Raw genomic sequence first — 26,287 nt, 5'->3', positions numbered from 1 at the left:
TTCTGTTACATTGTCTACATATATTTTTCTGGTCTTTTATTTTTCCCTTTATTTATATTCAGTTATTTTTCTTTTTCTTTTTTTTTTCACGTATATCTTTTATGACGTATATCTTTTATTTATTTTTTAAATTTCTTTATTGATTAAGGTGTCACATATTTGTCCTCATCCCCCCATTCCCATCCCACACCCCTCCCCACAGATGCCCCCACCCCCCTGTTGTCCTTAACCATTGGTTAGGCTCATATGCATGCACACAAATCCTTTGGTTGATCTCTCCCCCCTCTCCCCCCCCTCCCCTCCCCTACCCTCCCTCTGAGGCCCAATAGTCCGATTGATGCCTCCTTGTTTCTGGGTCTGTTCTTGTTCCTCAGTCTATGTTGTTCATCATTTCCCCTAGATGAGCGAGATCATGTGTCACTAGAGATATACTTGTAAGAACTGAATGTGAGACGAGCAATAATAGTTATGCTGACAGGCAAATGAATCAGTCTGTAGTGAGTTTCTTTCTGGACCAACAGTTCTTTTGAGACCCAATTTCAATGTCCACCAGTTCCTTATGTGTACATGTCTTCACTGACTTTTCAGTTCTGGATGGTGAACAAATGGTGGTAATGCAGGTCCGACTCCCTCTGGTTTGGTCTCGCCCAGACCCAGGAGCGCGGCCTCACCTGGGCTCAGGGGCGCGCGGCCTCACCCGGACCCAGGGGCACGCGGCCTCACCCGGACCCAGGGACGCATGGCATCACCCGGACCCGGGGGCGTGCAGCCTCACCCAGGCCCGGGACCCAGCCTCACCCGGACGCAGGGGCACGTGGCCTCACCCGGATCCAGGGGTGCAGCCTCACCCAGACCCGGGACCCAGCCTCACCCAGACCCGGGATCCAGCCTCACCCTGGATTCATTTTATAACTGGGGAAGAGGAGTCCCACAAGCTGTGAGGTGCTGGAAAATGACTTAAAAATTAAAACCACTGAGTGTCGTGACACCAAAACAATGTGAGGGGTGTGGGGACCTGCTCTGGACAGCGGGTGCCGGTCACGGCTTCTCCTTCCCACGGTGGCTCTCAAGCAAGCAATGCCGCCCGCAGCCCTGGAGCCCAAGGACGTCCCCGCCCCCCTATGTGAAGGCTCCCCACGCGGTGGAGCTGAGGGCATTGAGATGAGATGATCATGGGGCCCTGAAGAGAGAGCAGAGGGAGACAGGACAGACAGAGCAGAGGGTGGGTGCGGCCGGAGGACTGGCTTCCCCAGCCCCGGAGGGAGCGGGCCCGGGGTCTGGCCTGTGGGCCCCTTGAGGGGAAACACTTGGTGTCTTCGGCTCTGGGTCCGTGGTTCGAGCTACAGCGCCATGGAGACAGGCAGGCTCAGGGAAGACAGCGCAGCCGCAGGACGGGGCAGCCCTGAGCTGGACAGGCGTGCCTCCCCGACCCGCCTTGGGATCCACACACAGGACGGGGTTCTGCTCCATCCCAGCATCCCAGCAGACTCGGCGCCCGTGGCGGGGCCCCTGAGCTCGAAGCTCGGGGAGGGCTGGTGGCCCTGCAGGTGACCTCGCGTGTAAAGGTCGGGCTGACTTCGCATGTCTGGGTGAAGCCATGCTGGCCCTGTGTCCCCATCCGTTTCTCTCCTCCTGGGTCCCAGGAGTGAGCCTCCCCTGCAGCCTGTCCCCAGTCACCCCCTCCCCCAGGCTCCACCTGCACCTGCCGTCGGTCTGGGTCCCTGCGCTCACCGCCACCCCATCCGCACATCTGACAGGGCCGCCCTGCGAGTCCGTCTGACACTCCGTGGTCAGTGCAGGCCCCACAGAGGGCTCCGTCCACCTCGTCAATGCACAGGGGAGCAGGTGTGTGCACACTTGCTGGTGTGCGTTTGAGGCATGTGTATGTGATGGTGTGTGTATGAATGTACATGTTCATTTGGGGGCACATGTGTATGCGTGTGCATTTTGGGGGGTGTATGTGTGTGTTGGGGGCACGTGGCCTGTGTGCAGCCCCAGCGCTCTCTATGCTGGCCACATCAGGGGCTGCGGCGTGTGCGGCGGCTCCGCTGGGTCGGGGGTGGGGTGGGGGTGGCAGGGGCAGGTAGTCTGGGTCTCTGGTGCAGACGGCTCGGGAGTCCGTCACGGCTCTTCCTGCTCACGGTGGTTCTCACGTGACCAGTGCTGCCTGACGCTCCAGGGCAGCCCTGCCGCATCCCTGCAGGCACCCCCCTCTGGGAGCGCCTGGGATGAGAGCTGTCCGTGGCGCCCCAGGCCCTCCAAGCAGCTTCTCATCTGCAGACTCCCCGACACCTGCGCCGCCCTCCCATCCTGCCCTGAGCTGGTGGCTGGGTCCCATCTGCTGGGCCATGGGCCTGACCTAGGGGTGGATTCCCAGTGTTTCGTGGGATGTGACCTAACCCCATGGCCCCAGGGACACACCCTTCTGCTCGACCACCAGGCTCCGGTTCCTGATCGTTTCCCTCAGCCCACGACCGAGCGCCCAGCGTCAGGGCAGCTCGCCCGGCCACGTCAGGGCTCTCAGGCCTCCCTGGCTGGGCTCCAGGCCTGCAGTGAACAGGCCGGGGGCTGTGACCAGAGGCGACCCCACAGGAGGCGTCGAGGTGGTCGTTCTCCTAGACCTGAGACATTCACTGAGCACTGTGGGTGCTGGTCCCCCACTCCTGCGGGGCCCACGACTGGCCCTCAGGGCGAGGAGGACATTTCTCCCCGTCTCCCCATGCGTCCCCAGTCCTGCCACCTCCTTGACCTCTGCGCCTCCTGTGGGGCTTTGTTTCCTGGAGGCCCGAGTGCTGAACCCACACACACCGAGGCCCTCCAGGTGGGCCCCTCAGGAGCCTGGCTGGCCACCCGGCCTCAGAGGCCGTGGCCCAGGGGCACCTGGCAGCTCCGAACCTCCGCTGAGGCCTCGGCGCCCGAGGCGGGGCCACCGCGCAGCCGCTGCCCAGGGCGTCTGGCAGGGCAGCCGGGGGCGCCGTGCACAGGTGACCGACCCAGCAGAGCCCAGACGCAGGGCTCCCCTCTGCTGACCTAGCAGCATCTTCCCTGTCCCCACCGCCGCGAGTCCTGGGGCGTCACTGAGTAGGGTGGCCCCGGCAATGGGGATGGGGAGGGAGTCCTGAGTGTGGCCGCCACGCCAGGGGAGGCAGGGGGAGCCCAGAGCACGGTGGAGTCTGAGATGAGGACAGGGGTGCCCGCGGCCCGCCTGGTCCTGAAATACAGAATCCCCGACCCAGACGGGCAGCCCCGCGTGACCCTTCAGGAAACACACCGTCATCTGCTCATTCACACAAACGTAAAATAAACGTTGCTCGGTTTACTCTGCGAGGGTTTCCTCACCCCACTCGCCCTCCACCTGTCCTCTCCTGGGCGTGCCTGTGAGGCCCCCGCCGCCCCGACCCGCGGCCGTTCTGTCCCTGCAGGCGCCTGCCCGTCTTCGTGGAAAAGCGTCTGTGGAGGCCCCGTCCATCTTCCATTTGTTCGCTGCTGAGTCCCTGTGCAGACTGGGTCTCCCCGCGTGTGCACAAGGCATCGGACCCGGGCCTGATGACGTGACACGGACTCTGGGGGCATGAGGTGCTGAGGGGCATGGTGCCCAGGCAGGGAACCTTCCTCCGCAGAGCAGACCCCGTGGCCAGGAGCCACGGAGCCTCCTGAGCGCTGGCGGTAGGCCCAGTGATGGTGACAGCGGCTGCCGAAGCAACTCCTGCCTGAGTGACACTTTGGTTCCAGTGCAGGCGGGAGGACTCTGGGAACACATAAACCAGGCAGATGGTGCCCCAGACGCCATGGGCAAGGAAAGCGGGGCGCTGGGCCAGGGGCGCAGGACGAGGCCAGGTGAACAGGAAGGACCGGGACAGCCCGGGCCCGGGAGACCAGGGAGCAGAGGGCCTGTCGGCAAGGGGGGGCCGGTCGGGGTCCTGCTGTGTGGACTCGCTCTGTCCAGGGAGGCCGGGCTGGGTGCAGAGCCGGTGGGCGGGCGGGTGTGTCAAGCAGCCACTTGGTGGGTTACACACGACGCACAGGCCACCGATGCAGATGGGTCCCCCAGGAACAGCGGCCCCCGTGCACCGCGAATCCCCCTGAAACGCTGGGGTGCGGAGAGGGGAGCGCCGAGGGCGCCGGTCCCTCCCGGCTCTGTGCGGGCGGGAGTTCAGAGCTGCAGTGACTCAAACCACACGGTAAGGACATCCTGTGAAGACCGAGTGTCTAGGGGCCCCACTTCACAGACGTGTAAGCACAGGCACAACGTCCTTGGGCTTCTCACTCGCCCCCAGAATCTTCTGGAAGCAGAGATGCACGCAGCCTCGCCTGCAGCCAGCCCAGTCCCCTCCTCCGTCTCCAGTCAGGTCACCACACACGGGCCACCAAGCTGTGGTAGCGCTCTCTGACCCGGCGGAGGGGTTCTATATTTGTTTTGGGGGATCTGGCTGTAGGAAATCAGCCATGAGCTGTGGTTAGCTCATTTGAGGCTCTCACCTGGGCCCCGAGTTCCTCTTTTATTTGCATTCCTATGCGCTGTGAGCTGTTGTCTTTCTTTAGTCTTAGCAGCTCACATGCTATTGTACCCGCCCTCATCCCCGCAGGAGCCCCCCGCACGGTTACCCCAGCGCCCTCCTCGGTTGGGTGGCCCGTGGTCCAGGCTGTGGCTGCCAGGCCCGCAGCCGGTCATGGGCAACGCTTGGGGAGAGAATGCCGAGCGCCCAGGACACCCAGCAAACACCCATGTGAGCCCACAGCGTGTGGGCCCCGGGAGAGCCTCCCTCCACTGGGCCCGGGCTGAGCACAGCACCGCCAGCAGTGAGAGGGGCAGCCAGAGAAGGCGCCTCCGAGGGCCAGGGCGGCCCCCTCAGACTCTCCTCAGCACCACGGTGGGTGCTGCCTGGAGAGAGGAGCCGGGGGAGGGACGGGGGGGGGGTGCTACCCGGAGAGAGGAGCCGGGGGAGGGACGGGGGGGGGGTGCTACCCGGAGAGAGGAGCCGGGGGAGGGACGGGGGGGGGGTGCTGCCTGAAGAGAGGAGCCGGGGGAGGGACGGGGGGGGGTGCTACCCGGAGAGAGGAGCCGGGGGAGGGACGGGGGGGGGTGCTGCCTGAAGAGAGGAGCCGGGGGAGGGACGGGGGGGTGCTGCCTGAAGAGAGGAGCCGGGGGAGGGACGGGGGAGGGGTGCTACCCGGAGAGAGGAGCCGGGGGAGGGACGGGGGAGGGGTGCTACCCGGAGAGAGGAGCCGGGGGAGGGACGGGGGGGGGGTGCTACCCGGAGAGAGGAGCCGGGGGAGGGACGGGGGGGGGTGCTACCCGGAGAGAGGAGCCGGGGGAGGGACGGGGGGGGGGTGCTACCCGGAGAGAGGAGCCGGGGGAGGGACGGGGGGGGGGGTGCTACCCGGAGAGAGGAGCCGGGGGAGGGACGGGGGGGGGTGCTACCCGGAGAGAGGAGCCGGGGGAGGGACGGGGGGGGGGTGCTGCCAGAGAGAGGAGCCGGGGGAGGGACGGGTGTGTGTGGGGGTGCTGCCTGAAGAGAGGAGCCGGGGGAGGATGGGGGGTGGGGTGCTGCCCAATGAGAGCGGGGGGGGGGGGGGGGGGCGGCGGTGGCGGGGGGGGGGGGGTGGTGGTGGGGTAGTTGCTGCTGGATGAGGGCGGCGCTGCCAGCCCTGGCCCAGCCCCCTCAGTGCGCCCACATTAACAGAAGCTGTGGTATTACGAGGGCAGATAGAACCAACTGCAACTCTTTGGGGTATGACTCCAACACAACCTTGGGAAACAACATTTAATGCAAATATTTAGCCACTGGAACATACAGATAAATAAATAAGCTCAGGATCACTGAGAAAAAATAAAAAAATCAAATAAGTATAACTGCCCATTTCATTTTAGTCCCAGGTATTTTCAAAACACTGAAAATAAAATGTACAAATTAACAAAGCGGAAACAGAACATTCGACATAAAACAGCCTGAAATAAAAATGAAACCAACAAGGACAAACCCTAATTACTTTATTTCTGTGTGTATCAAGACTACAAATAGCATTTAACACTTAATTTATTATTCCAATTAAGAAATTACATGTTTTGATAATGGTCATTGTCTTAAAAGTGTCATTCAGTCCCGCCCGTGAAAGGATATTGCTCATCGGTCAGTTCGGAGGGACAGCCCGAGCCCAGGCCGTCAGCGGGCAGGCCCCGCCCACAGCCGCCGCGGGGTCCTGATAAAGTGCCGATGGCGCGGAACCTCCCTAGACGCGCGCGTGGGGACTGTCCCGCCTTCAAAGCAGCACCATTGAGGAAGCGGAGGGTGCAGAAGCGTGGCGGGTTACCCCAACATCCAGGGCGACGCCAGCTGCCCCGGACGAGGCGTTTGGTTCAAGTGACTGGATCGAGCTCAGTGTCTGCTCCCACGTCGTCACTTGCTGTGGCCACAGACCCTCCCCCGCCCCAGGAACAGCCAGGCCACTGTGAGGAGGTCCACGGTGCGCCCCGAGCAGGCATGCCGTCCCTGCGGGAGCAACGGCCTGGCAAGCACAGGACACCACCACCACGCGTGTCTTCTCCAGGCCTCGCCCTCAGGGAAAAGGCAGCAGGAAAACGCCTTGAGTTTGAACAGTCAGGCTTGTAAACAGCTCAGCCCACGAGAAGCAGTGCCCCTGAGTCAGCACCCAACCCACAGAGTCCGCGTGAACAGCAGCAGCGCCCGGAGCCTGCCCAGGGCCCCTCAGCCCAGGGGCGCCCGGCGAGGGAGGCCTGGAACCCATCAGCAACGCCAAAGCTGCATCTTTGGTTAATTTCACTGAGTTGCCACTTGTCTTAAAACTGTGTTCTTGGCAAAAGTACGGAATGAGCCGCATGGCACATGACATGTTATTTTAAATGTAAGTTACTTGAAAAGCAATGCCCATCTGAGTAAGTGACAGTGACTGAAACCACGTAAAAAACGAAGGGGCTGGAGCGGTGGGAGCCCCGCCTGAGCGTCCTCGTGGGCCTGGGGGGCTACTTACGAGGCGGCGGCACAGCTTCCCCGCAGAGGTGGCCGCCGGACTCAGCTCAGCTCGAAGCCCGCGGCGCACTCTATGGCGTAGAGCAGCTTGCTGCGCAGCAGCGCCTCGTCCTGGAACTCGGGCAGCTTCAGCAGGTTCATGCAGGTGCTGGCGGTGGGCAGCCGCTCCAGGTCGGAGCCGCCGTTGTGAATGCAGAAGGCGGGGTACAGCTCCTGAAAGACGTCAGCCAGCTTGGCCTTCAACCAATTTTAAAATGCCCAACACGACACAGCTCACACGGCGCTGTAGTGACGTTATCTGCATCAACACCCACCCACCGACAGAGCCGTGGTCGGCAAACCACGGCTCTTTGGCCCCTTGAGTGTGGCTCTTCCACAAAATACCACGGCCTGGGCGAGTCTCTTTTGAAGAAGTGGCGTTAGAAGAAGTTTAAGTTTAAAAAAAGTGGCTCTCAAAAGAAATTTCAGTCGTTGTACTGTTGGCATTTGGCTCTGCTGACTAATGAGTTTGCCGACCCCTGATGCCCCGCTGACCAGCGTGGTGCGACCAGAGAACACACCCGGAGCCGGGCCCCACTTCGACAGGAACACCGGGGTGAGGCCCTGCTACGGCCCGAGCAGGACAGGCCCCGGCTGACACGGCACGTCAGCCACGCTGCTCTGTGTGTGCGGGAATTCAGCACACGTTCTGTGATGGGCAGGACAGGCAAGAGCACAGCCCACAAACACGCTTCTGACCTCTGACCTCTGTGCGTTCACCACAGTTACATTAAGCTCCACTTAAACAACACATGTGGAATGTGAAATGGGCTAAAAAAGGTCTTTTTTTCTAATTATAGTTTGAACACGACTTTCAGTGTCTCTTAAGCAGGTCAGAACAGGAACGTGAGAGAAGCAGAAAGACCATGACGGCTGCCACCCTCCCTGAGCCTTCTGAGTGTGCCGAGGCAATGCTCTCAAGGGCCCCCAGGCCCGTGGTGGGCAAACTCATCAGTCAACAGAGCCAAAGACCAACAGTACAAGGATTGAAGTTTCTTCTGAGAGCCGAAAACCGACTTCTGCGCATGGGCCATGAAGTTTCAATCGCACTGTACGTGCGCGCCCGCACATGGTATTCTGTGGAAGAGCCACACTCAAGAGGCCAAAGAGCTGCATGTGGCTCGTGAGCCGCAGTTTGCCGACCACGGCCCCAGGGGAACCAGGCATCTGCTGAGAAAAGACTGTGCAGGCGGGCAGTGAGCGCCGGGTAAACACGTGGTCATGTGGCTGGGTGAAGGCAAGCGTGGATTTATTTTGCAGCTAAATGCCATGTCTTAGTCTTTCTCTCCTAATGCTCATCGAATTTCCTACTCGGAGTCTTAAAAGCAGGAAAAATGAAGTTCCTCACTGAAACTGGAGTCAAGGGCAGCACCTCGTGCATAAGTAAGCAGTGCCGCGGGCTCGGCATTAATTCAGAGTGAGGAGAGCTCCCATTGATTATGTGGCCTGATGGCAACGTAACAGTTTTCTACAGCACTTTAATGATTTTTTGTCCGTAACAATCACAGTCATTGAACATATTAAACTTTAATTAGCTTTAGCTGATGTTACGCTCTCCCACAACCCGGCACTAGGGTGTCAGGGCACAAACTGCGCGTACGCGTCCTCCCGCCAGGGCCTCGCTGCAGGCAGGCCTCCCGCCTCCTCCGATCTGGCCTGCCCGCCCCGGAACCCGCTCACGGGAAAGCATAGGAATCAACAGGAAGGTGATTTTCCCAACGTGAAGTCTGACTTACGTTGAAAACTCTTAAACTCCACGTGTGACATACTGTAGTTCACTGAAGAGATCTACAACAGGAAGCCTATCCCCTGCTTCCCAAACAGCGGTTTTCAGAACACGACGCACTCAGTTATGGCTGCACAGGGACCAACAGGGACAGGCCGGGAGGGCTGGTCCCCACGGCTGGACCCAGAGGCCGCGACCACGCACTGGTTCTCAGGAGCTGCACCCGGCCCTCCGCTTATCGACAACACTGTTGGCTACGACAGACCAGGCACCGGCAGAAATCTCTGGGCCTGAATTTAGCTTAATTTTCTTATTTGTAGGTTAGGTGTTGTTTAGAAATCAGAAGATACTGGAAGCCTGGTCTGTCATAATAAACTTTACTGGGAAGAACCAAGATGGCGGTATAGATAAACACCAGTACTTCTGCCTCCCAAAACCACATCAAAATTACGACTAAAATACATAACAACTATCAGCCAGAACCGCGGGAAGGCTGGCTGAGTGGAAGGCTGGCTTGTCTGGGCACTTCCAAACCCGATACAAAGAAGAGGAATCTGCAGATCTCTGTAGCTCCTGTTGGGTAGCTCCTGCTGGGTGGCCCCAGGCAGTGGCTGACTCTGCACCTCCCTGGAGATCCAAGAGCCAGTGTACCCAGTGGTCAGTGTGAGACCATCCAGATTACAACTGGCGAGGTAAAGAAGAAAGTGCATGACACTGGTAGGAGGTGCGGAGGCACGGAACGGGCTGGCACACGGTACACCGCTTTTGTAATCAGGAGAGATACAAGCTCCTGCTTGCTCTGAGCTCCAGTGCCGGGCGAGACTCTGGGAGACCCGGACACATATGGGAAGAAACTGGACTGACTGGCACTGGGGCAGGAACGCGGGGGCAGCTTTCTTCCAGACGGGGTTCCTGTTCTGGGACCTCCCCGGTGCAGGGCTGACTGGCAGCCATTGTTGTTTGCTCCACCCTGGAGATTCCCGGAGACCCTGCCCTACCCAATTGACAACCCCACCCAAGCTTTGCGCAGCAGCTTTTGCATATGAATGGCCTGTCCTTTCTCAGCCTAAAACCTGTCAAACAAGCTGCAGCTGGGTCAGGGAGCCCCAAAGCTATCAAAAGAAAGCCCCCAAGGCTGGCACCAGCAGCAGCCTGCCTTGCTTCACAGCTGGGCCTTGTCTGGGCACTTCCAAACCTGATACAAAGAAGAGGAATCTGCAGATCTCTCTGTAGCTCCTGCTGGGTGGCCCCAGGCAGTGGCTGACTTTGCACCTCCCTGGAGATCCAAGAGCCAGTGTACCCAGTGGTCAGTGTGAGACCATCCAGATTACAACTCTTCACATCCATAAGAGACACACTCAAGAGGCAGACTCAGGGAGCACCAAAGCCCCACTGAAGCAAGTCCTGCCCCATAAGGGTGTCTCCAGCACAGAAGTTCTCCCATCGTAGACACAACTGGTCCTCACAGCCAATTGGCCTGGAGGTCAATTCCCTCCAGTGATACCAACAGCAATCAGGGCTCAACTACAACAAGACGGTGCACACAGCCCACAAAGGGGTGCACCAAGAAAGGCCACCTCAGGTGATTGGGGAGGCTGAGCTACTGGGCCCTATAGGACACCAACCACACAAGGCCACTCTATCATCTCAAGGAGACTTAGCAGCTACCCAGTACATAGAAACAAACACAGGGAAGCAGCCAAAATGCGGAGACAAAGAAACATATCACAAATGAAAGAAATGGAAGAAAGCAAACTACTGGATATAGAGTTCAAAACCACAGTTATAAGGTTACTCAAGAATCTTCTAGAAACCTCCGAGGAACTTAGTGAGACCTTCAAGGTTCTTAGTGAGAATTCAAAAAAACTGGAAAAGGATCAGTCAGAAATTAAGCATACATTGACTGAAATAAAGAATAATATACAGAGATCCAACAGCAGACTAGAGGATCCCAAGAATCAAGTCAAAGATTTGAAATACAAAGAAGCAAAGAACACCCAACCAGAAGAGCAAAAAGAAAAAAGAATCCAAAAATATGAAGATAGTCTAAGGAACCTCTGGGACAACTTCAAACATACCAACATCCGAATTATGGAGGTGCCAGAAGAAGAGAGAGAACAAGATACTGAAAACCTATTAGAAGAAATAATGACAGAAAACTTCCCCCACCTGGTGAAAGAAATAGACTTACAAGTCCTGGAAGCGCAGAGAACCCCAAACAAGAGGAATCCAAAGAGGACCACACCAAGACACATCATAATTAAAATGCCAAGAGCAAAAGACAAAGAGAGAATATTAAAAGCAGCAATAGAAAAACAGTTAATTACCTACAAGGGAGCACCCATACAATTGTCAGCTGATTTCTCAACAGAAACTATGCAGGCCAGACGGGAGTGGCAAGAAATATTCAAAGTGATGAATAGCAAGAACCTACAACCAAGTTTACTCTACCCAGCAAAGCTATCATTCAGAATTGAAGGGCAGCTAAAGAGCTTCACAGATAAGAAAAAGCTAAAGGAGTTCATCACCACCAAACCAGGATTATATAAAATGCTGAAAGGTATTCTTTAAGAAAAAGAAGAAAAAGATAAAGATAAAAAATTATGTTCAACAAAGTGACAACAAATATATATCTATCAACAAGTGAATCTAAAAATCAAGTGAATAAAAAATCTGACGAACAGAACAAACAGGTGAATGTAATAGAATCAGGGGCATGAAAATGGAGCGGCTGACAATTCTCGGGGGGAAGGGAGTGTGGAAGTGTGCGGGAAGAGATTGGACAAAGATCTTATATGCATGTATGCAGTACCTATGGACATGGACAGTGGGGGGGCGAGGGCCTGGGGTGGGGTGGGAACCAGGTAAAGGGGAACTATGCGGGGGGAAAAAGAGGGACATCCTCTCTAATAAAATGATAATATGCAAATTAACCATCACTCCGCTATATAAGCCACACCCACCAGCCAAGCCATGCCCACCAGCCAATCAGGGCGAGTATGCAAATTAACCCCATCCAAGATGGCTACAGCCACAGAGAGCAAGGTTTCCCAGGTAACAGAGGAAGCCAAGCTTTCCATAGCCGTTGCAGGCCTAAGCCTCCACTCAAGCTACAAAGTTTCAATTATAGAAGGTAAACAAATTCAAACAAATGGCGGCAGAATGGAGCTTGAGAGAGCAGGCCAGGGTTGCTGGCGGCAACAGGGGAAGCAAAGCTTTCCGCACACCCTGGCCGGGCTCTCCCGCTTAAGGCTACAAAGTTTCAATTGTAGAAGGTGAATTAACTGCCACAGAAATGGCTGCCGCCCCAGAGGGAGCAGCAGGCTTGGCTCCGCTCCAGGCTACAAAGTTTCAATTGTAGAAGGAAAATAAATTCCAGATACCAGGGCCTCCCCTTGGGTTGCCAGGGGGCGTGGCTGGCCTGCAAACCACCACAGGCCCCTCGCTCAGGCCGCCCCACACCCCAAGGGAACCCACACCTGATCTGGGACACCCTTCAGGGCAAACCAGCTGGCCCCCACCCGTGTACCAGGCCTCTATCCTATCTAATAAAAGAGTACTATGCAGATTGATCATCACTGCAACACACAATATAGCTGCCCCCATGTGGTCAAAGATCCTGCCCCCATGTGGACACAAGATGGCCACCACAAGATGGCCAGCAGGAGAGGGCAGTTGGGAGGCACCCGGCCTGCAAGGGAGGGCAGTTGTGAGGGACCAGGCCTGCAAGGGAGGGCAGTTGAGAGGGACCAGGCTTGCAAGGGAGGGCAGTTGGAGGTGATCAACCCTGCAGGAGAGGGCAGTTAGGGGTGACCAGGCTGGCAGAGGAGGGAAGTTGGGGGTGACCGGCCCGGGTGTTGCCGGCACAGTGGTTCCCGAGGCCTGTTCTCTGAACAGACGGGATCTTCTGTGGCCGTCACCGTGGTGACCCGCTCCGGCCCTCTTCCTCTGACCATTCAGCTGCGGTTACGGAAGGGGCTTGTGTTTCAGGGAGCGAGCAGGAAAGACACTTCCTCTACTCACCCTCAGACAGGTCAGGACAGACACACAGAGATGCTAGAACAGGGTGGCCAACGTGAACAACTGGTGACTGTTATTCCGGGTCCTCCGCCCAGTTCTTACACATAATCTATAGATGTGAAGTGTGCAATAGGCCAGGTAACAAAACCGCTCACAGTGGGCACCTGGGACCATGTGCTTCTGCTCGCACACCTTCTCCCCAGACAGAGCCTCCACGTCCACCCTGCCTCCCTCAGCCGGGCTGCAAGTAGCCCAGGACGCACGACAGACCTGGAGGCGGCATCTGTGACAGCCAGAGCAGTGGACGAGGCGTGCCCGCGGGCTCACAGCCACTGTGCTCACCGGACCACCCGCAGGCACCGTGGGACACGGGGACACGGAGTGGATGCACCAGGAGAGAGACCCAGTGGACGTGGCTGCAACACCCGTGGGCAGTGCTCCCGACGCAGCACCAGGTGACGCGCCGGGTGCCACAATCACTGCACATCAACGCCACTTCCCCGACTGCAAGTGCCCGCGCCAGAGCCCCCGCGGCACCCACTGCCTTTCTCAGTGACAAGGGTTTTAAAGCAAATGCACAAAGCAGTACCTTAAACCCCAGGAGCGGGGGCCGGGAGCAGCTGGTGACGAACTTGAGCAGTTTGCGCTTCTCCTCGTCGGTGAAGCCCTCCACGACGCGCCAGAAGGCCCGGATCACAGGGTGGTCGGCAGAGTAGCCCCCTGACAAAGGGACACGTTGTGTGAAAACGCAGCGGTGCGCAGTGGGGTCCCCAGGGCCCTACCACAGGGCGCTACAACGTCGCCACATGGTGGCGGCGGCTCCTGGCGGACGGCCACCTCTACCAGCACCTCTTAGGCCAGCCCGGGGTGACGGCAAGCTCAGAGGGACAGAGCCTTTGGGGGGACCCCTGCTCACAGGACACTGCCGGGTCTGAGCTCCGGGGGCTCTGCTAGGCGTGCCCTTGGACCCGGGGGAGCAGCCCTGAGGGGCAGGAGCTGCAGGAAGGTGGCCCGCCGCAGGGGCTTTCCTCTGTGACAGGGCCTGATCTCAGTGTCCACTCGCTTTATCACCTCTGGCCGACAATCAGACCACTATTCCCAAGTGTAACATCTGCTACTTACAGCTCTTAATCTGCTTAAGTGCCTCCTAAAACTGAAGTAATTGCCTTGTATTGTTCCCTCATTGTTAATACACTACAGAAATAACATCAATAAAATACCTTAAGTGCATTAATTGGCACTGACACGAACAGGATGCTACTTTAACCCTATTCACCGGCACAGCCGCCGCCAGTGAAGGTGTGAGCTGGGTAGACGGGGCTGTGCAAACCCCAGGACACTTCCTGGCGGGGGAGAGGCTGACCTGGCTCCTCTGGACTCAGGATCCGAGCGGGGACAATGCGCCCTCAGGTGATTTCCTTTACCCCACAGGAGAGTTCAAGTTCAGAGCAGTGGGAACTCATTACAGAGGGAGACACATGCACACACTTACAATTACACGAACAGACACACGTGTGTATCTATTTATATAAATACATGATTTTAGCAAATTTATAGTTTGCAGCCATCTACACAGCCCAGTTTTAGGACATTTCCAGGAACCCCACGCGTGCCCTCAGGGATACTTCACACGGAATTCCTCCTGCAAGACGAGAACCTTCTGCACGGTCCACTCCCAAAACCTTTCGAGTGACCCTGGAGGAAGGCCCAAGCGGCACTCAACAGAACAGGAGCAGAGGCGACGAGCTGGTTCCGCTTTAAAAGCTGTGGTAAGGTAACAAACCGCCACGGAGGCCCTCCCCTGCACAGCTCAGGGCGTTCACACAGCTGGTGCTGGGCACCGTCGCTGCATTTCCAGCCAAGCCCGCCCAGCCTGGACCCTCCCGCCACTCCCGGCGTCTCGCAATGTGCCGGTGCTGGCATTGTGTCCTTTGGCGCGTGTGGCTTATTTCACTTGGCATGTTTCCAAGGTTCGTCATGTTGGAACACGCGTTTGAACTTCATTTCCTTTTAAGACAGTCCTCTCCCACTGTACGCAGACCATGCTTGTCTGTCCTTAGGGGGAGGTCGGGCCGCTTCCACCTTGGCCGATGGGGAACAGTGCACACCCCTGTACGGGTTCCTGCGCCACCACCCGGGGAGCACGCTACGAGTGGAGTGCGGGCTCACACGGCAGCCGTGTGTCGAGATTCTGGGAACCACCGACCCCCTGCACGGCGGCCATTTCCTGCACGTGTGTATCCAGAACGCGCTCTCGCAGTCGGGCCTGCCTTTCCATTTCTGAGAGGCAGCTTTTAAGCACGAAGGCGTTCATGCTGAGAAAGTCCAATCCCACCAGCATTTTTCTGGGCTGCGCTTTGGTGCACATCTCTGCCTAATCCAAAAGTCAGGGAGACCTTTGACAGTATTTTAGAGGCTTCCCCTGGAGGTCTGCGATCCGTTTGTGTCTCCACATACGGTGTGAGGAAAGGTCTACGTTCACTTTTCTACGTGATATTGCCCCGCATCATTAAACAGGCAAAAATCAAACGAGCGTATCGGGAAGATGTGCTCTGAGCTCCAGGACGGTCCCGCCGACGGGCAGTGCCTGTCCTTGGCCAGCGCCGCCCTGGGGGCTCTGAACCAGAGTCTAGGCTTCAACTCTGCCGGACACAACTGTTTAGGCCGCTTCAGGCCCTGTACATTTCCACATACAATAGGTGAGCTGCTGAGGTTTGATAGGGATCGCATTAATTTGTAATTAATTTGCAAGAATTGCATCTCGACAACTCTGAGTCTTCCAATCCCTGAGAACAGACTGTCCCCCATTCATTTAAGTCTCCTGTAAACCATGTGTAAGTCTGCATTTACTTTGCTAACTTGTATTTTATTCTCTTTTGATGCTCCTTTGAATACATTGTTTTATAATTCCATTCATTGTCCACAGAATTGCTTCCTGCACAGGGATCTACTCTGCAGCCTGCTGGCCTTGCTCTTCAGCTCCCACGGCCTTTCTCTGGTCACGTCATCCGTGTACTCCTTTCACTTTTCTTTTCCAAGCTGGATGTTCCTTTCCTCCCTCCTCTCCCTCCCTCCCACCCGCCCACCCGCCTTCCTGCCCACCTAGATCACCCACTGTACTAGCTAGAACCCCCAGCACAACGTTGAGGAAAAATAACAAAAACAAGTCTCTTTGCCTCGGGCGGAGCATCCGGCTCCCGCACGCTGCCGCAGGGCGGTGGGGGTGAGTTTTCCCCCGTGTCCTGCATCGGGTTAGGAAGATCTCTCTCGCACTTGTTTCTGGAGAATGTTTTTCCTGGGAGGAGAGGCTAAGATGCTCAAAAGCTGCAACTACTTTTTTCTTTTTCTTTGTGTCCATTGCGATGATGACATGGGTTTTGTCCATTATATTACCAATATATCAATACATTTTCAGATGCTAAATTAACCTGATATCCATGGGATGAATACTCCTTGATTTAATCATTTTTATGTGCTGCTGGATTCAGTTTGCTAATATTTTGAGGATTTTTGCATCTATGTTCATGAGGGACATTAATCTATAATTTCCTTTTTTTTAAAAAAAAGTTTTTATTTATTAAAATTGATTGGGGTGACATTGGTCAACATGAACATATAGGTTTCAGGTGTGGGTTTCTATATTACAAGATCTGTATACTTTCTCTGCCTTTGATATCACACTAATTGTGATCTTTGTGGAGAAAAAATCCTCCTCACTCCACCATACCTCTCAGGACCACACAGGATATGCTTCTATGGCTTAAATATTATTCTTTTTTTAAAAAATGTTTTTATTTCAGAGAGAGGAAAGGAGAGGGAGAGATAGAAATATCAATGATGAGAGAGAATCACTGATCAGCTGCCTCCTATATGCCCCCAGTAGGGGGCGGAGCCCGCAATCCAGGCATGTGCCCTGACTGGGAATCGAACTATGACCTCCTGGTTCTTGGGTCAACACTCAACCACTGAGCCACACCAGCCAGGCATGCTTAAAAAAAGCCCTGGCCGGGTAGCTCAGTTGGTTAAAGCATCGTTCCCATACACCAAGGTTGTCAGTTCAATCCCCGGTCAGGGCACATGTAAGAATCAACCAATTAATGCATAAATAAGTGGAAAAACAAATCAATGTCTCTCTCTTTTTCTTTAAAATCAAGCAATCAATACAATTAAATAAATAAAATAGAAAAAAAAGTACAATGAAGAAAAATCACCTGTAATTTCATTACTTATAAATGACCACTACCATTTCATAAAACTGAAATGGATTAAAAGTTTTCTTGGTTTTAAAAAGTAAATTATGCCCTAACCCAGTGGTCGGCAAACGGCGGCTCGCGAGCCACATGTGACCGACACCCCCACTTCTTCTAACGCCACTTCTTCAAAATAGACTCGCCCAGGCCGAAAACCGACTTCTGCGCGTGGGCCACGAAGTTTCAATCGCACTGTACATGCGCGTCCTCACGTGGCATTTTGTGGAAGAGCAACAGTCAAGGGGCCAAAGAGCTGCATGTGGCTCATGAGCCACAGTTTGCCGACCACTGTCCTAACCGGTTTGGCTCAGTGGATAGAGCGTCGGCCTGCGGACTGAAAGATCCCAGGTTCGATTCCAGTCGGGGGGTGGGGGGGGGGGAGGGGCGTGTGCCTTGGTTGCGGGCACATCCCCAGTAGGAGGTGTGCAGGAGGCAGCTGATGGATGGTTCCCTCTCATCGACGTTTCTAACTATCTATTCCTCTCCCTTCCTCTCTGTAAAAATCAATAAAATATATTAAAAAAATAAAATAAAAAGTAAATTATGCATAGTGTATAATCAGAGATTAGAGAAAGGGAAACAAAATTTTAAAGAAGCAAAAATGACTTAAAATCTCAGGACCATTTACTATATTTACTTTTATCTTATTTAACTTTAATAAGTTGAGTATAAGTGGTCATATGATATGTATTTTCTGATATATGAAATACTTTAAGTGTTCATGCACACGTTAAAGGCAGTCCCAGTGGCTCACAACTGCAATCATTAAAAAATTTTTTAAAATTGATTTCAGAGAGGAAGGGAGAGGGAGAGGGAGAGACAGAAACAGCTACATGAGAGACACATTGATTGGTTGTCTCCTGCATGCAGCTCTCCAAGGGCTGGGGAACCTGCAACCGAGGTAAGTGCCCTTGACAGGGAATCCACCTCACGACCCTATGGTGCTTGGGCCGATGCTCTAAGCACTGAGTGAAAACTGGCCAGGTCCATGAGGTTCAATTTTTGTTGTTATTGTTAATCTTCACCCAAGGATACTTTTTCCGTTGATTTTTAGAGACAGTGGAAGCGAAAGGAAGAGACACACCGATAAAAACATGGATGTGAGAGAGACACATCGATTGGTTGTCTCCATCACTTCAACTGCGGACGGGGATTGAGCCTGCAACTGAGGAAGGTGCCCTTGACTGGGATGGAACCGCAACCCTTCCGTCCGTGAGCCAAACTGGCTAGGACCATGGAGTTAATTTAAAAAAAAACACCACATGTTTTTACTGACTTCAGGGAGAGGAAGGGAGAGGGAAAGGGAAACAGAAACACCACTGAGAGAGAAACATCAACCAGGTGCCTCCTGCACACTCCTCACTGGAGATGAAGCCTGCAACCCGGCATGTGACCCAACCAGGAATCCAACTGGAGAGCTCCTGGCGCACGGAATGATGCTCAGCCGAGCCACACGGGCTGGGCACGGCGAGGTTAATTTTAACAACTTACAAATGCCCAGGCCACCACTCCCACCCCACAACCTCCCAAGGCTCCGGTTTGGTGACGAAGGTTGCTGAGCATCTTTCAATGTGCTCGTTGGCCATTTGTGCATCTGCCTTTTGGGTTTTCATTTTCTTGAAAAGCAGTAACATTTAAGTTTAATTTAATAAAAATAAAGATTCCAACAAGGCCCAATTTTTAGTTTTTCTGTTCTTGCTGGCGGGTTTTGGGCTAGCACTGCTCTTAAAAGGAAAAGACCAGTGTGAGTGGAGACTTAAGAAGACAGGAGGCGAGGAGGAAAGCCCCACACGATGCAGAACAGTGCGTAAGGACGAGGGGAATGGAATGGAATTTGCATGTAAACACATAAAGGTACCAAGAAGAGTCATAACTCATGGTGGGAGGGGAATGGGCAGACGGGTCAAGAACAGGAGAAATGTCGCTGTGGGCCCCGCTATACACTCTGGGTTTTAAACCCACATTGTTAAAAATGTGTTAGCTACAAAAAATGTCCACTGAAAACCACTGTGGGAACATGGTCATCGGGGACACTTCCAGGAATAAACAGCGCATGGCGGTCACATACCTGAGTAGTTGGTAAAGGACTTCAGGTCCTCTAGACTTATGGGAACTTGTGCACCAGAAATCAGTACCTGAAACAAAAACGTAATTCATAAACCAGGAGGCCGGTGTGCGGAAAGCCGTGTTACGCCAGGCCCAATGCCCGGGTGCAGGCGGCACGGACCTGAATCTCCTGCTGGTCGAACATGCGCAGCCACTCCAAGTTGACCACGTTGGCCAGGCCCTGCCGGAAGGCCAGGCAGTGCTGGCGGATCTGCCTGTTCAGCCTGTAGTCGGCCACCAGGTGGATGTATGCAATCCGGTTCGCGCTGGTGACAGGGATATCCTTTCCGCCGAATTTTAGTTCTACTACCTGTGGACATTAAAACAAGGGCTCAAGATGCACACACAAGAGCCAGAGAGAACAGGTCATGGCAACGGGCTGGTGCTGCCGGGGAGCGGGTGTAAGCAGTAGGCGTGCACCGGGAACCCCCGCAATGACTGCGGGCCCAGGCTCAGCGTCTCAGCCCGGGATCGAGGTCACTGACCACCTGCCGTCTCCACAGCACTGAGGACTGAGGTGACAGCAACCATGGCCCTTGCATTTAGAAATTAGAAGTCACACAGGACACTGTAACTCTCAGGCTAAACAACTAAGTAGGTTTAACATCGTCACACTTGTCCCGAGATGTCCGTGTTGTGGGGCATGTCGCCTGAATGTGCGGCCCGCCCAGCTCCACAGACACCGCATTTCGCAGCGGCTCAGAGGCTGGGCTCTCCCGCCATCCTGGGCTCAGCCATGCCCAGAGCAGCTCCGCCCCCTGAGCTTGAGGATGGCCTCTGACTGGCCCAAGGTCACTACCACCAAGGACTCCTGACTCAAGCCCATGTTTTTCTACACAACATGGGCCCACCGTAAAGCCGGAGCACTGCCTCAGGGAGGTGTGTGTAAATAAGTCTGAAATTCCACGCTCCTTTTTAGGCAGGCCAACAAACAGCCATGCTGACTACCCGGAGGAAACATGTGAGAGCAGAACCACTGTCCCAAAGGGAAGACAGACTAGCAGAGCCTCAAGGTGACGAAGCGTTTGCCTATCTCGGGCCTTGAAGTCAGGACAGCCTGCCGCGGCTCCGGGCTCTCCCCCAGGCAGGGGCTTTACCAGTGACTTCCTTAAACTTCCCAGTTCGATGCGTCAGTGTAATTATTCTTGTGCACGATCATCTATAATCTCTTTACTTTGGGGAATTTCCATGAGTAACTGGAACATCTTCCCGCCACCTTGGCTGTGAACACACCCAGCTCCCAGCGCTTTAATGGACCGCGCCCCCCCTCCCCGCCACCTACTTCAGAAGGAGAAGCGGGGAGCTGCTCCCATTAGCAGGCCCCACTGCCCTGAGGCTTCGGTGCCCTGTGGAGTCACCCCCAGGGGGAGCAGCAGCCCTGTGTCCAAACGTCCTTAGGACTTCACAAGCCTCCCCTTTAAAAACACCTGGGTGCCGCATTGTTGGAAATGCAGCTCCATGGTACGGAGGAAAATGAAACAAAAGCAACCAAGTTGCAACCAAATAAAGACCGGCTCTGTCTTCCTCACCCTCACTTTACCTCCAGTGCTGGGTCTGTCCCCAAACCGCCGCGGGGTGAGCAGCCGTGGGCGGGGCGGGGCAGGGCGGGGTGAGCAGCCGCGGCAGCACTCTTTCCGCGGCTCCTACCTGGGATGTAACCCGCACCCACTTCTGCAATACCAGCAGGCCGAGACAGACGGAAAATTCAGGCACCACAAAGATGCTCCTTCCAACCCCGCCCCCGAAGTTTGGACACTGGGATGTGTAAATCTCCACGTGTGACTTTTAGTTCAGTGTGGGATTCTGCGCCGAGGGAGGAAGCCAATGCAGAGACAGGAGTCGCTCATTTCCCGCGGGAGCGAGAGGCTCCACCCCTCAGCACGGCTGTCATTTGAGAGAGAAGAAACAAGGTGCTGACCGGGATGTGGCAAGCACAGGGCCCTCAGCATCGCCACCTGCCCAACAGTTCCCCATGCAGGCGGCTACCCAGGACCCGGGAAGCATTCACGCAGCCATGTTCCCGGTGGCACAGCCCTGACTCCTGAGACAGCTGATGCCCATCGGCAGCTGAGTCAGTCCGGCACACACATGCCCGAAGTGCCGCTCAGCCTCAGAGAGGAATACGTCTGGCACCTCCTGCTTCCTGGAGAACCTAGAGGACATGTGCTCATTTGTCCACAAAAGGACAAATGCTGTGTGATTCCAGCTGGGCGAGGGGCTCCAAGAGTGAGGTTCAGAGACAGGCCGTGGGCGGCGGGGCCAGGGACTGCGCAGTTAGTTACCAGGTCCTGCCTGCCCACCCCCCCGACACTTAGTTCAAGACCCTGACCTACAGAACGTAACGTCAAATAAAGATCGCAGTGGAAGTCACGGCCTCTGACTCGGGGACCACTTCCAGACCACGCCCTGACCTCCGCCGGAGCTGTGTCCCTGTGCTCACTGCTGCCAGGCCTGGAATGCGACTGGGGCTGCCACGTACCCAGCCCGACCCCCAGCAGCTGGAGAAGGGACATGGCTGCTCTTTTTGTTGTTGTTGTTAATCCTCACCTGAGGATTTTTCCATCTATTTTCAGACAGCGTGAGAGGGAGGAGGGGTGGGGAGAGAGAGGGAAAGAGGTGGATTTAAGTGAGAGAGACATGTTGATTGGTTGCCTCTCACAGGCTCAGACTGGGGCCAGGGATCGAAACTGCAACTGAGGTGCATGCCCTCGACTGGGAACCGAACCTGTGACCCTTCGGTCTGTAGGCCACGCTGGCCTTTCTGAGCCTCGCGCAGGCCCAGGCACACCGCAGCAGCTGTGGACGGGACACTGGCGTTCTCAGCCCACAGCCTTCAGTGCTTCTGCACGGACCACAGGCTAAAGCCCAGACGCTACTTGGCACCCACCTCCCCACCTGCCGCACAGCCTCTAGCTCTGCTCACCCGCCGGGCGCCTCGTGCGGAGTGTGCTCCCGGCCTCCGCGGGGCTCCCCTGAGCGCCGTCTCACCCATCACCTGCCCTTGCTGGTGCCGGCGCTCCCACAGGCCCACCTCCTGCAGCACAGTGGCCGGCACACAGAGCGGCGTGCATGTCCCACGAGGGAATGAGGACACAAAGCCTAGCTCAGCGCATGGGTAACAGGACACGTAAAGAACGGAAACGGCACTGACCCCAACGTGTGCGAGGTGTGTCCAGCACAGTGCGACGTGTGCCTGGCCGGGAGCGGGGTGAAGGAGGACCTGTGCGGGCGATGCCTTTGCAACATTGAGTCCACCCAACACCAAGCCCATTTACCACGCAGCTGCGTTCACACTGGCAAAACCGCTGACCTCTGAAGCCTGGATCGGAAGCCAAGTCACAACGAAGATTCAGAGAACAACGTTGCAAGACAACCATGTTGTTGTTAAGACACAACTGCTAGACTCAGAAGACTATGGACGGACATAATAGCCAAAACGCCCCTTTCCTGGAGACACATTTGTCTGAACACCAAACGGAAGTTAGAGAAGCCCGAGGTGACCTGAAATCTAACGAACAGAATGAGGGACAGGAACGCATGTGACTTGGAAGGTCCTCCGGCCACTGGGCCTGCCTGCGTGTGGACCCGGGGCCCGCTGGCACGTGCCCCGACAGCGCAGAAGCCTCCGGCCCGGCCCGCCGTACCTGGGCCTCCCCGAGGTCGTTGTTCACCACGGTGAAGTTCAGCCCCAGCTCCTCCACGTCGCCCCCATAGCTCTTGAGGAACAGCAGGTTCCGGTAAACCTCCGGGTCCAGGGAGGCCAGGTGGTGGATGTCCACGTCGGCGCTGGTGCCCAGCAGCTTGGACAGGAAGAAGCCCGCAAAGGGCAGCTCCACCAGCATGTTTTCGTAGAGAGCCTGCAACGGACGAGGGACAGCGGTCAGCCTCCCGGGTTCCTTCCCGGCCCTAGAACCAACACGCACGTCCACACTGCTATGTGCAGGCTCCTAAGACACGCTCCCTGGTGAGCGGTTAATTTATCAGGGGCCAGCCCATAGTCCAAGCATTCAACGCCTGCATTCCGTACGTCAAAAATTCTAGAACAGACCATCAAAGAATTTTAAGGCTGAAATCATAGAAGGTTAATACCAATGGGGAGTTTTAAATTGTTAGTTCTCACCCAAGGATATGTTTATTGATTTTAGAGAGGAAGGGAGAGGGAGCGAGAAACACCAATCTGTTGCCTCCCGTGTGTTCCATGACGGGATGGAACCTGAAACCTAGGTATGTGACCTGACGGGGAATAGAGCTGCACCTGTTTTAGTGCACGGACACTGCTCCAACCAGGCCACCAGCGGCACCAGAGGGGATGTCTAAGAGCCAAACCTGCCCTGGCTGGTGTGGCTCAGTTGGTTGGGTATCATCCCTGCCCCAAAGGGTCGTAGCGGGTGCGTGCAGCAGGCAGCCCATTGGTGCTTTGCTCTCACATAATGTTCCTCTCTCTCGCGCTAAAAAAAAAAGAAAAGAAGAGCCAAACCCTCCTGCCGCCAGGGGCTGGCAAGAGTTTCCGGAAAGGCTCTGCAGGGGCACTGCTCTCCTAAGGTCGCCATAGCAAAGCATCACCACCAGCAGCAACGGCCTGTCCGCAGGTCTGGAGGCCAGAAGCCCAAAGCCAAGGGTCTCAGGGCCACGCCGGGCCCTGGAGGCTCAGGGCCAGGACCTCTCCTGCCTCTCCCAGCTTCTGGGGTTGCTGGCGGCCTCAGCGAAGCCGGGCTAGTAGCTGCCCCTCCATCCCGCCTCTCCCCAGGGCTGTGTTTGGACCCCCAATCTCTTGTAAAGGCGCCAGGCATCTCATCTGAGCCTGACTCCACAGTGAGGTCACATTCACAGGTACAGGTGTGAGGGCTTGAGCTTATCTTTCGGGAGGGGGGGGGCACAATTCAACCGCCCCCCCCCCCCCGCCAGCGCCTTTGGAGCAGAGGGGCACGGTGTGAGGACGAGGGAGGGCACCTGAGCACCGAGGCTGGAGTCATGTAACTTCCCACTGAATACTCTTCTTTGTGAGACTTGTTTCTCAGCCACTGAGTGGAGCCGCACTCTCAGAGGTGCGGGAGCCGGGCCCTAGGACGCGGGCACTGTCCAGATAGTATGAGTTAGTAGGTGGCAAAACTGGTACCAAAACTCACCTCCCTGATGCCAGACCAATGAGGTTTTCACTCTTAAGTTACTGTCCACCTTTACGTCTAAGGATCGCAGGCGAAATGGTTTTCGCATCTATTTATCGTCAAGTATATCACATACAGTAAAAAGTACAACGGACAACAGCTGCGCAACGACCTCTCTGATCGAGATATAGAACGTCCCCGCCCCTCCCACACATGAGCGCCTCACCCCCCAGGCAACACCCCCAGGTGCAGCCCACCCTGTCCTCGCCACAGGCGAGTTCTGCCGGTGGCAGGGCTTCAGAAACGGGACTAGCAGCACCTGTGTTATGCCCGTCTTCCCAGGCAGTCTGCACTGGCCCTGGCCTGTGGCTGCCCTGCGGTGGCCGGGGCGAGTGCAACTCTGTGGGCAGCCAACGCGCCCTCCGTGGGCCTCTGCTCTCCCGTCTCATTGGTTTGCACCTAAGAGAAGGTCTGTGGACGGGGAAGTACTGGGTCACGAGGCTGTTTTGGAAAATGCAAGGAGTGTGTCCCCACGACGGCAACGGGGGAAGGCTGCACCCGGTCCCTCCCCCCGTGGCCAGCACAGTGCTCGCTGGCTTTCGCCTGGCGTGATTTGTCTCCCTGACGGCCTGTGGTTCTGGGTGACGTTACCTGTGCTCCCCTAGCACAGCAGGTGGGAAGGAGCGTTCTGCCAGTTCTCCTGCGCAGCGCCAGGTCCCCTGGCGTGGTGACTGCTCCTGTGCCCACGGCGCAGAGTGCGAGAAGCCAGCAACATCACCATCTCCAGACTATTCTTACTATTTCCCTCGGACAGAGGACTGACTGGGGAGCCACAACACATCTCTCGTCAAAAATGTGCTCACGTAACAATTCTCCCGAGTGCCTGCAGGTGCCAGGCTGCCTTGCTGCACTTGCTGACCCACAGGCTCCCAGGTTCCTCCATAAAGGCCTTTATTTGGGTGGTGGTGGTGGGGGGGGAGAGACACGAATTTACCAGGATCCTCTAATACCCCACCTGCCAGCTGAGAGGAGGTGCGGGGGTCCTACCCCACCTGGTCAACGGGGCTCTGCACTCAGGCAATCATGAACTCTGTCTTGGGGGGCAGCTGTGACCCTTGCCTGAGACGGAGTGACCCCAGGACAGACAGAGGGGGTGAGGGGTGCCCGAGCCCCGCTTTAGAAAGGATGGCGTGAGGTCTGCTGAGTGGGATTGTGGCCATGTATGCACACTTCAGGCCGCTGCTTTAAGATCGATGCTACTGCCCTGCACACAGAATCCAACACTGAAACCAGCACGTGTCCTGAGGCAACCCTTCGCCATGAAAACGTGACTAAGTCAGAAGTCACTCTTCCTTCCACACACACGAAAAGAAACACGAGCTCAGTGAGTCAGACATGTATAAACTCACTAATGCGGCTGCAGCTCGGCTCCTCCAACCCCCAGCGTCCATCTGGGTCCGAGTGAGCCGTGTCCTCAGCCAGCTCCCACACAGGCACAGTAGGCAGCTGTCGATGGTTGCCCACTTCCCCTGACCCCGGAGCTGCTCACATGCACCAGGACCTGCGTGTCCGCCTCCCCACTAGCAGGACTGTGGGACCCTGAACTGGCGGGCGAATGTCCCCCTAGACCAGTGGTCGGCAAACTCATCAGTCAACAGAGCCAAATATCAACAGCACAATGATTGAAATTTCTTTTGAGAGCCACATTTTTTAAACTTAAACTTCTTCTAACGCCACTTCTTCAAAATAGACTCACGCAGGCCGTGGTATTTTGTGGAAGAGCCACACTAAAGGGGCCAAAGAGCCGCCTGTGGCTCGCGAGCTGCAGTTTGCCGACCACGGCCCTAGAGTAACACCGCTTCTGGTTCCAGACAGGCTGTGGCCAAGGAGCTCCGACGCAGCTGTCAGTTCCGGACTCCACTCTGTCCCCTCAGCTGAGACCTCAGGGAAACCCCAGAACTCAACACTCAGGATGCTACACACAGGTCAATACATAAGGTCATTGATCTGAAGACTAAGGATGGCACCAAGGCTGCAGAGTGGTTCTCTGGG

General features: G+C 55.9%; 1 protein-coding gene across 6 annotated transcripts in view; it reads right to left on the bottom strand.

The window, feature by feature from the left end:
• Positions 1–5,975: 5,975 nt before the first annotated feature.
• The window catches only part of UBE3C (ubiquitin protein ligase E3C), a 114,535-nt gene continuing 94,223 nt past the window's right edge, over positions 5,976–26,287 (bottom strand). For 5 of the 6 annotated variants that reach the window (XM_054726581.1, XM_054726579.1, XM_054726580.1 and 2 more), the window contains 5 exons: positions 22,775–22,987; positions 19,252–19,440; positions 19,093–19,159; positions 13,364–13,494; positions 5,976–7,202 (listed from right to left, as the gene is read on the bottom strand). In XM_054726581.1, coding sequence (XP_054582556.1) covers positions 7,032–7,202; positions 13,364–13,494; positions 19,093–19,159; positions 19,252–19,440; positions 22,775–22,987 — 771 coding nt within the window. In that variant the 3' untranslated portion in view covers positions 5,976–7,031. The remainder of the gene's footprint in view (positions 7,203–13,363; positions 13,495–19,092; positions 19,160–19,251; positions 19,441–22,774; positions 22,988–26,287) is intronic. The other variant, XM_054726578.1, reaches the window with a different exon arrangement.

The sequence above is a fragment of the Eptesicus fuscus genome, chromosome 14 (genome assembly GCF_027574615.1).
Source record: "Eptesicus fuscus isolate TK198812 chromosome 14, DD_ASM_mEF_20220401, whole genome shotgun sequence".
NCBI lineage: Eukaryota > Metazoa > Chordata > Mammalia > Chiroptera > Vespertilionidae > Eptesicus > Eptesicus fuscus.
This window is presented reverse-complemented; position numbering and strand designations above follow the sequence as displayed.